Consider the following 14,493-nt stretch of genomic DNA (forward strand, 5'->3'; position numbering starts at 1 on the left):
GATGCAACTTTCTTCTTTATTATTCTGATTATGGATGAACTAACTCAGTGAAGACGTGTTGGTTGTGAAACTCCAGCTTCATTTACAGTATCATAAGCAACAAACACATTTTTTTTTTTGTTGATGTCTTTATTAGGGATGAGTTTTAGACGAGTATTCGTTACAGATAATGCATTTTTGCCGAGTACAAGCATGAAACGGGCACAGCTCGTCATTATCCGTAATTTTGATGAAGGAAAATCGTAACTACTTAGGTATTCACTCTTCATGCTCTTTGATTGGCCAGTCACACACATCGACCGCCCCTCTCTAGACAGACTCCCTAGAGCCAGAGAGAGGAGTTCACGGTGCATTTGATAAGACAGAGTTGAAAACGGCTCGTGTCGCGTTGGTCACTGCCTCCACTCTGGACAGGTTTTTTTAGGTTTTCCTCAGCTCAGCTCGTATCTAAAGTTACTTGGTAAACTTGTTTCGTTTCGTACATGGTGTATTTGACAAGACAGAGCTGTAAGTGACTCGTGTTGCATCGGTCACTGCCGGTGTTTTTTTTTTTTGTTTGCTTGCTTCTAATTTGGCTGGTGATATAAAGTCAATTGGAAAACTTTGCTCATACTAGTGAATGCGGTGCTTTTGAGAAAACTACAGTGAACCAGGCTGACACATTATTTCCCTGTTTGCCATCACTGGATGATTGCAGTACGGATGATGATGATGTCTGTGATTGGTTTGAGTTATTTTCTGGACTTTCTATCTTCCCGGTTTATGTTAAAATCCCCCATAATAATAACTTCTTTATCAAAATTACTTTTTTAAAGTAAAGGGGTGGTGCTCCAACTATACCTAATATGAAAAATACTAAATAAATACTATATATGCACTCTGATATGAACAACACCAGGCATCAGGAGTATTTCAGCAGCATTGTAATTAGGAAATACTGTACATGTACTGTATATCAGCAACTGCGTGCAGCAAGGAGCCAGCGCCCTCTTGTGGTAGAAACAGAAAGTGTGCTCTGTCGTTTTGCCCAGAGACCTCAATTAAATTCAGAAATCAAGGTTTAGAACAAATTAAACACCTTAAAAATGTCTAAAATGACTATATGAAGAAGAAATGACCACTCTCATCTAAGACTGGGTGAGGGTAGAACTATAAAAAGAGGAACATATTGGAACAACTACGCTGACCCAATACTGAAATAATGGTACAAGTGGACACATTATTATTGTTTTATGTATTCTCCCATGAAGATGAATTCAGAACAGAATTATGTGGAGCTTCTTGAACTTCTCGACGAAGGAATTTTTCTATCAGACACAAGTAAGACAAAAGAGAAGTGTATAAGGTATAGTGTACTATAAGTGTATAAGTGTTTCCTTGAATTAAAATCACCACTCTGACTTTGTTCACTTGCCCCTCACGTTAATCTGTCTGTAACACTAATCCCTCTCTGACAGCAGGACCATACTGTAGAAACTGACCTTGGACACACGGTGTTCTCTGATGGCACACTACTCACAGGCCACAATATTAGGTACATCTGCACAACCTAATATCTCACATTATACGTTTACAACGATAATAATCTTCTCATTTCTATGTGGTATTTAATAACATGTTTACCTAGTTTAAAACACACGGGATTCATCTGTGGTTATTAGACTGTGTGTACTGATGGTGGTATTTCAGATCTGTGTGTTTTTTAATGATGATTCAGGGATGAAGGTGCGAAGGTTGGATCATGTACTGTAACTGTGACAGCATGGCGTCAGCCAGCCTCTCGATGCGTCACCAGTGAGAGTACGCCTATTTCCTTGGCAGACTTAGAGATTAACATGGCTCAAATCTAGCTGAGGTCCTAGGTGGGGGAATCGAGCCGAGTTAAACCTCACTGAAGCCCCCAAATATGAGGAGGAGACCCTGGCTACTTTTCTTTGACATGAACGTTATGTGATCATCAGTTGATTTCGGTGGCAGTTGTTTATTGCTGTGATCGTTAAATTGTTTAACCCCAGAATCGCACATCTCCTCTTTTCCACTATAAAGCATTAAAACAATTTTATAAGCACCCACAGACCAAAAACGACAAGTGTTAATCTCCTGCCTCTCTGATTGAGCCGAGGCTCTCTGTATAATCTTGTCAACAGATCAGCACCGCAGAGACAGAGCACAAAGCAGGACTACGCCATCGTCGGCCTAATGGGATTGGTCCCCGTCAGTCGATGTGCCACCATTAGCCTGTTTGGAAGCACACTGAAGACTCAAGCAGCCTGCCACATGCGATTAATGACACAACTATGCTTAGCGGCGTGACAGGAGGGGACAATGTAGGGCGTCTCAAAGCAGAAGTGGACTCTATCACGGTCCAAACAGATGAAAGGGAAATGAATTGGGGAGCTGAAGTGATGAGTGAAAGGTGGAGGGTGACAGGTGGGGCAGTGATCAGCTTTCACATACAAACGAACATTCACAAACATAAGGGTAATTTTCGGTGCATTTGCACTTGTCATGTTTGGTCCGGTTAAAACGAACTCTGGTACGTTTGCTCTGCTGGTTCTGCTAGGTTCGTTTGGTCAACTGCGAACACAATCATCTGAGCACCGGTGTGCAACAAACAAGCCGACCAGGAACATTTGAGAGATGGGTCTCGGACAGTTTGCAAGTGAACTCCAGTGCGCTTCGGTTCACTTGAGCTGAAATGTGAATGCTGCACGGAGCACTGTTAAAATGACAGCAGACAGCATTGTATGTGAAAATGCGAAGGAAGTTCTATCTCTCTACTGTCTTGCTCTGTGTGTGTGACAATGACACTCTTTAAAAGTATATTTTTGTTTTTCGTGAAATTTAAGATGGTAAATATAACAGGATATAAAAATAAGCGACATATTCAAGCCAGCAGATGGCATTTTGGTTTGGAATAAGTCCTGACTTATGCATGGGTCTTTCCTTCGAATTCGAAGCCATTTCAGCATTGCCACTTCAAAAAAAAAAGTTTTACTTCGCAAAAATGTTTCATAGTATCTGAATAATAAACAAAAAAAGTTGAACAGGCATGTGCCCTGTTTTTAACTGACTTTAGTTGTTCAATACATTCATCATGTTACAGTTTTTCTCCACTGGTTTGGCTCATTTCTTGAAACATAAATTACATTCTGAAAACTCTAACAGTCCAAACAGTCACAGTTCAGCACAACACCGTAGCTCACTTGCAAAAGCTCATATCTGTCCCAAAACTGTTCACTCGTGCTTCAAAGCTAATTAATTTCCCATATACAGTAAATAGTCGGTGCCACCAAAATGCTTCTCAATTGCTTTGTCTCATTTTCAGCAAAATACACATGGGTGGTTTTCCGCACAACACAATGGTTCATCTGTAAAAGCACATATCCATCCCGAAACACTTTACTCATGTGTCAAAACTCGCTTTCTTTCCTATATACAGTCAATTGTCAGTGACCTCAAAATGCACCCTCTCTTTGGCATTGTGTAAGCACTGGAAGTCAAAATGTTTGGATGCTTTGTCAGAATGGCAGAGGACCATTGAAATATCCCTCATGTCCACGTCTCATTCTTAGCCCAGTCCTTCATTGACAACAAACAACTGTGTATAAAACTGAAAAAAATGGATTTTAGATTTTACAGTAACAATAGCATCCGAGATTTGACATCACACATTGCACACATACTGAAAAGGAAATTGTACTGTTTTATTCACAAATATAAAATGACTTCCATAGATCAGAGTAATGAGAAAGTGTGTTCAGCATAACGTACTGTAATATAAACACGTACATAAAAACTAGGGAAATGATGTCACCTACAGTACTGTACTGTAAATAAAGCTGGAGTTTCACAACTGACACTTCTTCACTGGTTGCTGTCCTCACCCTCCCTCACCTGGCTACCATCCTCACCTTCCTAGGCTTCCTTACACTGCCGTCTGTCTGATCACAGATTCTTCCAAGAGATTCATATACGGTATCCATGGTATTGCAGTATATCACAGTCCAATTTTGACAATTGAACAGACTAGTGTGCATGTGATGACTTATACAATGAAATTGCGCCAAGACAATCAGATTAGCTCAACAAGATCTATTCAATTGTAAATTGTGCTCAGTGTAGGTTAACTGTCCTAACTGTTGCTACCTGTACTTAATCATTTGCAAAGATGTACCCACACATTGAGACATTTGAAATTTGATGAAATGAAGGAGAAATTCAATTCTGTTGTGAACAACTGCCAGGTTGTTTGGAGGTTTGTCCATGTTATTTTGAAAATGTAATTTCTGTTTCAGGAAATGAAACAAACCAATGGAGAAAGGCAATGAAAATATTATTACATTTTATGTAATTAACGTAAAAAATATATGATGGACATATTACATTATATAGCCATACATCTCGTTAAATAAAAATAAAAGAGTTAACCTATTTGTTGTTCTTTGACACACTTTTGTCTAAAAGTATGGACCTTTTGCTTACAGGTTGTGGTGCTCTCATGAGGCACACAACCTGGTCATCCCTGGACCAGCCAATGACCTCTCTTGGACCTGACAGTAAAACTTGTTGAGTTCTTATGCATAATTTCACTGTAATATCATCTCCAGCATTCAAGGTGATTCATAGGTAAGGTTGACCATCATAGTTAATGCAGCGTTGCCCAATATCTTCTCACTTTCTGTCCCTTCTCCAACCTCCCTTTCTCTTCCTATGTTACCCGTTTTTCAGGGTCTGGTTACACCGTGCCCTGTACCCTGTGCCCATGACAAATACAAGCAATGTAGATTGGATTAAGAACGTATAAGAATCTAACATATAAAGACAATTTACAGAAAGAAAGAAAAGCTGCCAATAAATGCTGGAAACAGGTGTTTTCATGACTTTGAAAATATCAAGACAACATATTTTTCCTTTGAATCTGGCCTCATTGAATGTCCAATCCAATCAGGTGGCTACGTTTTACACACTGGTCTTATTTTATGTCAAAATAAAAAAAACAAATAAAAAAATGCATTCATTGTATTTGTCAACTTTAATAGAGTGTTACGTTGTTAAAATGGTATCTTATTTGGGAGACACTAAATAGTGCTTATGACTTATAAGGACTCACAAATTTCAAGCCTATACCTTCGCACTCGACCTGTCTTGTCTTGGCTTGAGATGTGACATGGACTTGTACGTTTATACTTGAGACTTGAGTCGAGATTTGAGATTAAAGACTTAAACTTAAATTTACTTGCATCTTGCAAAACACTGACTTGCTCCCATCTCTTGTTGGAAATAATTAATAATCTCCTTCTAAAGTCCACCCTGCTATTGTGAGCCCGCACTGTTACTCTGCAAAATGGTAACAGGGTGGACATTTTAGGCTAAAGTTAGCCATTACTGCTCATGGGATGAGTAACATGCTACTACCTGTTGACCTCAGAGGAAGGTTTACAAAATATTTATTAACCACATTTTAAAATTTGTAAAAATTGTCAAATTTAACAATAAAATAGCGTAACAGGGTGGACAAGTTCTTCTTTAGCACATCAGAAAGACATTCTCAAAGGTTGAAAAAGAGGAGAATGAAGAGTGATACAGCATTTACTCTGCTCATTGTACATTTCTCTCCAAATATATTTCAGTAATTCCTGAAGCTGCGTTGACTCGAGGAATGGTCATTGGGTGTATTCGTCAGAGTAACGAGGGGACATTCGACACAGGGACAGAACTTATTTTGAAAGCATTAAAGTGTTCAAAACTTTTTAATACAAACAAATTACATTTTTTCAGAAAGGTGTCAAATAACAATACATAACCATAACAAAAAAATATGAAATTGTTTCATTGTTATTACTTATGTTTGTAACTGTAGATGAGTGAATACGGATGGGGACATGCCAGTTTGCAAATGTAAGATCAATTATTCATATTTAATTATTGATTTTTTCATTTTGCTATGCTTCACAGTAGAAGTGGACTTTTGAAACACGATTGTTGAAATTTAAATTGGAATGTTTTATAAACCAAATAAAGCATGTAATGTCACAGGGAGGGCCGCACGGTGGCCGAGTGGTTAGCATGTTGGCCAGACACTGACAGGAGATCGGGAAGATTTGGGTTCAAATCTCCGCTGGTCATCTCTGTGTGGAGTGTGCATGTTCTCCCCGTGCGTGCGTGGGTGGGTTTTCTCCGGGTACTCCGGTTTCCTCCCACATTCCAAAAACATGGAATTAATTGGCGACTCTAAATTGTCCATAGGTATGAATGTGAGTGTGAATGCTTGTTTGTCTATATGTCTAAATACAATTGGCTGGCACCCAGTCCTCTCCTGAGGACCACTCCTCTCACCCAAAGTTAGCTGGGATTGGCTTCGGCATACCCCCACGACCCTAATGAGGGTAAGCGGTATAGAAAATGGATGGACCCACAAGTCAAGACAAGCCAGTCTAACATGTTTTTGGACTGTGGAAAGAAACCAGAAAAGAACCCACACAAACACAGTGGGAACGGTATCGTGGAACTGAATGAAACAAATATCCATCCATTTTCTATACCACTTGTCCTCACTCCTCCTCATTAGGGTCATGGGGTCATGGGTGATCTGAAGCCTATCCCAGCTGACTTTGGGTGAGAGCGGGTACACTCTGGACTGGCCACCAGTCAATCACAGGACACATGTAGAGACACACCCATTCACACTCACAGTCACACCTATGGACAATTTCGTCACAGTGAAAACACTAAAAAGTGCTAACCACAACATATCAAGTGTAAGACAGCACGCAACACGCAAATCCACTACATGGCCCAACTCATCACGTCTGACCTGTTGCCTTATATGCTCTTCATCTTCACCTAGCATCTCTCACATGACATAGAACACATACTATGGTTGAAAGATGATTCAAAGCGATTATGTAACCCATGTAACACATTTAAGCCATGCTAACACTCACACCCAGCAGAAAAGTACGGTGTGGTGACAGTTGCTCTATTTAGCAGTCCACCACACCACCTGAGACTTAAACGACTTAGGCATAAGAAGTTTAGACGACCTTAATGCCTCCCTCCTTGCTCGTCCATGTGACTGGTGTCAAGAGTCCAACGGGCAGCGAATGCAACACGGTTGAAAGCCATATAATGCCCTGCACCATTCCTTTAAACCACTTTTTGTCATATTTTTACATCACGACATGTAAGGCTGGTAAAATCCTGGAAACAACATTCAGCGGTCGCACTGTGTATTTAAAAGTCAACGTTCAGACAGTACCCCAAAATAGAACAAGCCTCGGAGGATGTTGTGAATGGGGTCAATTTTCTTTAAAATTGTGTGTAAAAATGCGGATTTTTGTGTGTTATGGTCTTTCATCCACAGCTTTGTATTGTATTGTAAGGCTTCCCACACACCAAGCCTGTTAAATGCATTAGTTCTATTCATTCGGGCAGGGAATTTGTATTGCAATTTATTTTTGTTCAGTTTTTTAAAAATCGTACAATAGTTTCAGACATCTAATCTGCTTACAACTAATTCATTGGCTTTTAAAACAAGTTATCAATGAGTTTGTTGGTAAAAAAGTGACAACCACTAAATGTAGGGGAGAGTATGTAATAATATGATTGGGCAACGACATAACACGATTCTTTGAAGTCAACCATAACTCCCCTGTTGTCTGACAGTTTAACACAGCTGTATGTCACGCATATCAAATAGTCCACAACACAATAATATCACTTTCTGACTACAAGTGAGAGTGTTTATATTCTCCCGTTTCTTTCCATCATTCACATATAGGCCCCGTTCGACTAATTGGATTGACTGGCCAATCAGGAAGAGGCATCTCCTCAGTAAGGGGTTTAAGAAGAGGGAATTAAAGGGTGACTCTCTGCTTGACAGAGCCGCTGAATTGAAGTGATCCCTGAGACGCTCCCATCTGACCATCGGCTCACACAAGAGGCAAACCAAGCCAAGCACCTCCTTCTCCTTCCGTTCGGAAATCGCCTTTCGGCACAATTAATGCGTCACCTGAATTCTCTGTAGCAGTTGACAAAGCACCGGCAAAATTTCTATCCTTGAGGATCTTGAATTTGCGGAGGAAGAAAGCATGGGAGCGGGAGCAAGTGCAGAGGACAAAAAGTCCAAGGAGTTGGAAAAGCAACTCCAAGAGGATGCCGACAAGGACTCCAAAACGGTCAAGCTATTACTGCTTGGTAAGTGAACTTCGGAGGGGGCAGCAGCTTGTCGTGTTTGGAGTGTAAGGTGGTCGATGTAAATTCTGCAGAACCGAAAAGTTGTCTTACTGAACAAACCCGCGAGGAAGATCGCCTTTGCAGATCCATTCCTTAGGTTAAAACGAATAAGTGGATGGAGAAGTACAAATTCATAATGTCCAGATGATGATTATAAGTGAAAAACCTCATAATCATGTTGTAATTAGGATGAAGGCTGATTTGCTGCATTTTTAAGTGGTAGACACATCTGCTCACTACATGGTTGGATGGAAGACGCTTTGTTGGGGGATTTGCTGGTTACATTAGTTTATTAGAGAGATGGAAGGCGTGTTTACACCTGTCGATACTGGAGAGGGGATGGAGGAGATTATCAGCGGCAGTGAGAGGAGACTGCAAGTCTAGTAGATACAGTTGAGATCAAGAAGACAGGATAGAGAAACAACACAAATAATACAAAAAATAATAATACTTACAAATAATAATTTACTGCCCGGTCTTATCTAGCATGCAAGGAGTCCTGCAACATTTAAACTTTAACTTGGGGTATCTGCCGAGCATGCAAAGTCAGAAAAAAATAACACAAATTCTAAATGAGCTGCAAAGACGTTTCAATTCTTGTGTAAGGATGTTGGTGCTTAAGAGATCACAGCCTTTGGTCTAAATGAATCGCACCACAGCAGTGATACGTCAATCCAATTAGCTAACAGGTTTAGTGCAGATCCACTTGCTAGAGGTCTCTGCTGAGCCCTCAAGTGACACAAAAAATAATTTCTTTTACTTTCGCTCACATTGCAGTCGTCACATTTTGCATGGCACCAGTGGTACACTGTTATTAAGTCTTTGATCATTCAATGAAGTGTAAACATTGGTGCTAGGTAGCTGATGCATGGCGGAATGTTTAAGTGCAACTATGTATTGCACTGAATTGGTCCTCTCAAGTTTAATCTGCAAAATATCTAAAGAGATTTAGAAAATGCCGAGTTTATCTTCAAAGTCATGTCTATTGCAAGGGGTAAGCAGTAAGAGCAACATCTGTAAAAACAATAAAACTAACCCTTGGTGTCTTTAAGAACACAAAACACAGCAATGACTCCTCTTGAAAGAACCAAATGAACTTGCCAAGAATTCTATCCTAATCACTGTATCACAAACGATTGTCGTTTTGGCGTTGGTGAGTGTGTTTCTAGTGAAATAATAAAAGGTTTGCAACTGTGGCTACAGATCTTTCTTACTTGAGGTGCTGTTAGATGCTTAGTTGTAGTTTTTATATTTGCCTGTTTTATGTGCATACTATAGAGTGAGTGTGTATAATAAGTGTGAGGTATAGGTGTAGGGTTTTGAATGAGAATACCGTGGCTTTATTATGAGGATTATGTAAGGCAGCTACATCGTAGACGGTTTATTACTGTTTATTTAGATTTGTGCCCTTGCGTAAGCAACCAGACAGCAAAGGAAACCATAGGTCAATAGTGCCAAGGCTGCGCCTTTACATTTCTATAAAGCAAATTCTTCTGCCCTTTATGGCCCGTTCTGTGTGTCTGTGCAACATTAAAGAGAAACAGAGCTAAATTGTGTCCTCTCTCTCTCTGCAGGTGCTGGTGAGTCAGGAAAAAGCACCATTGTCAAGCAAATGAAGTAAGTCAACTCAATTGCATTTATGATTTCATCCACACTGTGTCACTGTGTGTGAGTACTGAAGAGTGGCTCAGTTTATAGAATCTGATTGGTTGGCTGGCTGTACATGCCGCCTCTCTGTCAGCTTTGCTGAATCCCTGCACAGAGGTCAACAGGTTAAACATCCACTTACGCTCATTAGTCAGCACTTGTTCTGAGTCAGGGAAGCACTGTTGCTTTTTGCCTTCTCAGTTAATATCATCTTAAGCAGTGTTCATATATAAGTGGACTGCATGCATTCATTAACACATATCCACCACCATTGTTGTGTCCCGTCCCCCCATCCCGTGTACAGGATTCTGCATCAGGGTGGTTACACAAAAGAGGAACAGATGGAGTTCAGAAGCATCATCTATGGCAACATCCTGCAGTCTGCTCTGGCTATCATCAGAGGCATGGAGATGCTGGGCATTGACTTTGGCTCTCCCAGTGCACAGGTCTACCATGACACTAAGACGAGATATGTTTAAATTACAGCGGAACTCCTAACGTCTAACACGAGCTGTTCTGGTTTGCTGATCACACTCTCCAGGTTGTATTTTGGAAACTACTGTCACCTTAAAAATACAGGGTTAGACTGTCTCCATCAACTTTTTAAGGCTTTAAGATATTTATCACTAACAATATACAGCTAAAATAAAATAAAACTACTCACCCTTTGATGACGTGTGGTGTTCTGCATCTAAGGAAGCAGGAAGGGTGACGACTGTATGCTTCGTGCTTTTTAACATTCTTAATTGTCATACATTCACTGCATAACTGAATAAAACTAAAGCCAAACAAAACTACTCACCCTTTAATGATGTAGGGATTAAGGATGTGGCAAAATGGGGACTTTATACATAAAGCTTTTTAACATTCTTAACAATAATACAAGTATGAATAAGTGTTCGCTGCACAACTGAATAAAAACTAAAAACTCTTCAACCTTAGTGATGTTTGCCGATGCACCAAAGAGAGAGACAACTGACATGCTCTGTAACATGCGTAACTGTCATACAAGTACAGATAAATGTTTGCAGTATCACTGAAAAAAACTCTAATAAAACGAAACGACTCACCCTTTGATGATGCGAGATGTTAGGCAACGCATCTAAGGAAGTGGCAAGTGCAAAGACTTCATGCATCAAGCATTTTAACATTCTTAACCGTCATAAAAATGTAAAAAGAAGTTAACCCCTCTATGTTAAAACTTTGAAAAAACAATCACACATGTACCTAGCGGTAAATCTGATGAAGCATGGCGGATGTGCAGAGGGAGGGTTACTGTGTGTGCCTGGGAGATGAGTCTCTTCACATTAAATGCAGCTGACTTGATGTTGACTTGTTGTCGTTTTTGCCATATTGTGCTGCGCAAACACAACAGTGAGAATTGTACCCTTCATTAAGGACACACAATGAAGACGAAAGAAAAGCCCACTTTAGATGCAAGTCTGTCGAGATATGTTGCAACCTCAGGTGATGGTGTTTAAAGGCATTCAGTTTGGGGGTTTCGCTGTACTTCTCACTGAGCCAGAAAAGTTAAAGTGTAGTGACTGATGGATCTCTACATTTCTGAAATTGTAGGAGAATGCACAGAAACTGCAGAACTTGGCCGACTCCATTGAGGAAGGCACTATGCCTACTGAGCTGGCTGACGTCATCAAGAAGCTGTGGAGTGACTCTGGTGTGCAGGCCGGCTACGACAGAGCCGCTGAGTACCAACTCAACGACTCTGCTGGCTAGTAAGTCCATGTCCTCAACTCGTTACGACAGCGAGCCATCTCACTTTAGATGCGAGAATGAGGTTTTTGTGTTTGTAGAGGTGATGAATTTCACTCCGTTTGTCCTTCAGTTACCTCAACGAAATGGACAGAATCTGCAAATCCGACTACTGCCCCACTGAGCAGGATGTGCTGCGATCTCGAGTCAAAACAACTGGTATCATTGAAGAACAGTTCTCCTGCAAAGAGTTGCACTTCAGGTGAAAGACTCACTTTGGAAAAAAACACCTTGCTGCTTCTTAAAAGTCAGGCGCTAACATTCTCGTTGGTGCACAGGATGTTCGATGTGGGAGGCCAGAGGTCGGAGAGAAAGAAGTGGATCCATTGTTTTGAGGGTGTGACCTGCATCATCTTTTGCGGCGCCCTCAGTGCATACGACATGGTGCTGGTAGAGGATGACGAAGTGGTGAGTTGGACTCCATGAGGACCTGTCGAGAAAGACCCTGAAAACAAGTTACCTTACACGCTCTTCCTCTCTTATCATTTCAGAACCGCATGCACGAGTCCCTCCATCTATTCAACAGTATCTGCAACCACAGGTTCTTTGCGCTGACTTCTATTGTTCTTTTCCTCAACAAGAAGGATCTTTTCGAGGAGAAGATCAAGAAGGTCCACCTGAGCATCTGCTTCCCAGACTATGACGGTAAAAAATTCTGACAATGCAGGAAATGACTAATGAGGATTAGGGCCACACTCACAAAGCAAAAAGATAGCACAGCATAGCAGGCTTATGTTGATTGGTTTCACCATTTTCTAAACAAAAGGTGAATATATACTATAAGTGGCCCATGAATCCTTTGTGTCTTCTGTGGGAAAAGTCTGGGCACCTCTGAGTTAAATAGTCATTGTTGCCTAAAGTGTATTTATTAACAAAGACGATCACAGTGGCAGTAGTCAAACCAGCTAAGCAGTGACAAACCGTGACTGTTTTGCAAGCACTGCACACGACTCAAGTGTCAACATAGCAAGAGAGGTGTCTTGGCTGGTCCACCGATATTATAGACTGAAAGATAGATCGTTTGGGGTTGCGAAGGATTTGACAGAGATGCCAAAGCATCTGAGCCTGGCTCATTAAGATGATATCACTAAATAGATGTTGCTACAAAGTATGTGACAAGTGATTATTTATTGACTGTAGGCCCGAACACGTATGATGACGCCAGCCTCTACATCAAGACGCAGTTTACGGAACTGAACATGAAGAAGGGCGTGAAAGAAATCTACTGCCACTTGACTTGTGCCACAGACACAAAGAACGTCGAGATTGTGTTCAACGCTGTCACAGACATCATCATCAAGGAGAACCTTAAAGACTGTGGTCTTTTCTAAGCAGCGCCACAGTTACACCAGGTAGGTTCTTCAAGACATGACAAGCCAGTTGGGAGAACAGTGAAAACCTCATTTCAATGGGTGCCTTTCTCTTCTTTTAGTTGCCATATTTTGTTATGTTCTGATAAAACTGCTGCCGTGAAAGGATGTACTTTAATGATTGCATACTTTCCCAAAGAACCATTGCATGCTGTTCTTTCATCATTTTTTAGCGTTGACATTTTCTCAGGTTCTGTTAAAGCTGCTCCCATGCTTCAGTTTCATTTTATCCAAGGAAATAAGTTGATTCAGTACAGACATTTGATCCAGTTCTGATAAAACTGCTCCCATGACTGTAAATGATGTCATTCTTACCCAAAAAAGAAGCATTGTGTGCTGCTCTTTTTTCGACTTTACTATAAATGCATACATTGATTCTAGTTCTGGTGAAACTGCTCCTTTCCACCAAGAAAAATGTAGACATGGTCTAGTTCTGATAAAAATACTCATTTGGGCTCTCCTTCCCACCAAAAAAAAAGTGTTTTTGCTCTCCTTTCATTGTAGACTTTTAGTCCAGTTCTGATATAACTGCTCACTTGGGCGCAATCACTAAAAGCGTAGCTCGATTTGCCTCAATCCACAGTTGCATCAGATTGAATTTTGACATATTGCAAGATTTAGAATTTAAAGTCTCACACAACTTCTTCACAAATCCGTGTTTCTTGTCTCTGCCTTTGCAGAACTCAATTTGGCCCCCCCCATATTGGCGTTAAGTGTGCTGATGGACCACGAAGGATCCACCAAGGTTTATTGTATTCATACCAGCGCCTCCATGCCAAGCCCGGCTCCATGACTGCTCCTCTCCTATCACATCTCCAACAATTAAACCTTTCCTGCCACTAAGAGCGCATCCAGCAGGGTTGAGAGTCACCACTTAATGGACTTACAAGTTTTTACTGGTTTTCAGTTGCAAATACTAGTAGCCGCTAGTATTTGAAGATTACCTCATTGCCCCCTTTGACGACTACCCCTGAGCTCCATTTTACCCATAAAGAAAAAAAAAAAAGACAATGAGCACAGAGTTAATGATTAATGTTTTGTGTAGCATCATTGCATCCTTGTTTTTGTTCTTGAGTACAATAGTTGCTGTGGTCTTGATATTTAAACTATAAAATGTTGCTGAGCAAATATTTCACATATGCTTGCAGAACACCCAGATGACATTTAAATAGTGTTGATGTTTTCAATCCACCCAACATTTTAACGTAAAGAATATATTTCTGACGGTCAAATATGTTAGACAATGTTTGTACATAAGAGTAGTTAATTAATTATATATTTTGAATGATAATAAAATGTATATGGTTATATATACACACATATATAAATAAGAGAGAGAGCGGGGCAAACAGTAGAGAGGGGGTAATGCTTTATTATTAAAAGGGAATGAAAATCTCCAGTTTGTCCTTTCTTATGAAACGTAGAGGCATGAATTAAAGCTGCATTGACTTCACGTGTCTCTGTGTTG

At 40.5% G+C, this 14,493-nt stretch overlaps 1 protein-coding gene across 1 annotated transcript; it reads left to right on the forward strand.

Annotated features, from left to right (window-relative positions):
* Positions 1 to 7,865: 7,865 nt before the first annotated feature.
* Positions 7,866 to 14,478, forward strand: gnat2 (guanine nucleotide binding protein (G protein), alpha transducing activity polypeptide 2). Its single transcript, XM_054769819.1, has 9 exons — positions 7,866 to 8,199; positions 9,813 to 9,855; positions 10,190 to 10,331; positions 11,461 to 11,618; positions 11,729 to 11,857; positions 11,934 to 12,063; positions 12,147 to 12,300; positions 12,796 to 13,007; positions 13,706 to 14,478. Exons 1-8 carry the CDS (start codon positions 8,094 to 8,096, stop codon positions 12,984 to 12,986), a joined length of 1,053 nt encoding a protein of 350 aa, XP_054625794.1. The 5' UTR covers positions 7,866 to 8,093; the 3' UTR covers positions 12,987 to 13,007; positions 13,706 to 14,478.
* Positions 14,479 to 14,493: the final 15 nt, after the last annotated feature.

The sequence above is a fragment of the Dunckerocampus dactyliophorus genome, chromosome 1 (genome assembly GCF_027744805.1).
Source record: "Dunckerocampus dactyliophorus isolate RoL2022-P2 chromosome 1, RoL_Ddac_1.1, whole genome shotgun sequence".
Taxonomy (NCBI): Eukaryota; Metazoa; Chordata; class Actinopteri; order Syngnathiformes; family Syngnathidae; genus Dunckerocampus; species Dunckerocampus dactyliophorus.

Bases quoted from the DNA above. Each gene is read 5' to 3' on its own strand.
- gnat2 (XM_054769819.1), top strand. From the start codon at position 8,094: ATGGGAGCGGGAGCAAGTGCAGAGGACAAAAAGTCCAAGGAGTTGGAA. The intron at 12,064-12,146 runs GTGAGTTGGACT...TTATCATTTCAG, and splicing joins TGGTAGAGGATGACGAAGTG to AACCGCATGCACGAGTCCCT. The intron at 12,301-12,795 runs GTAAAAAATTCT...TATTGACTGTAG, and splicing joins CTGCTTCCCAGACTATGACG to GCCCGAACACGTATGATGAC.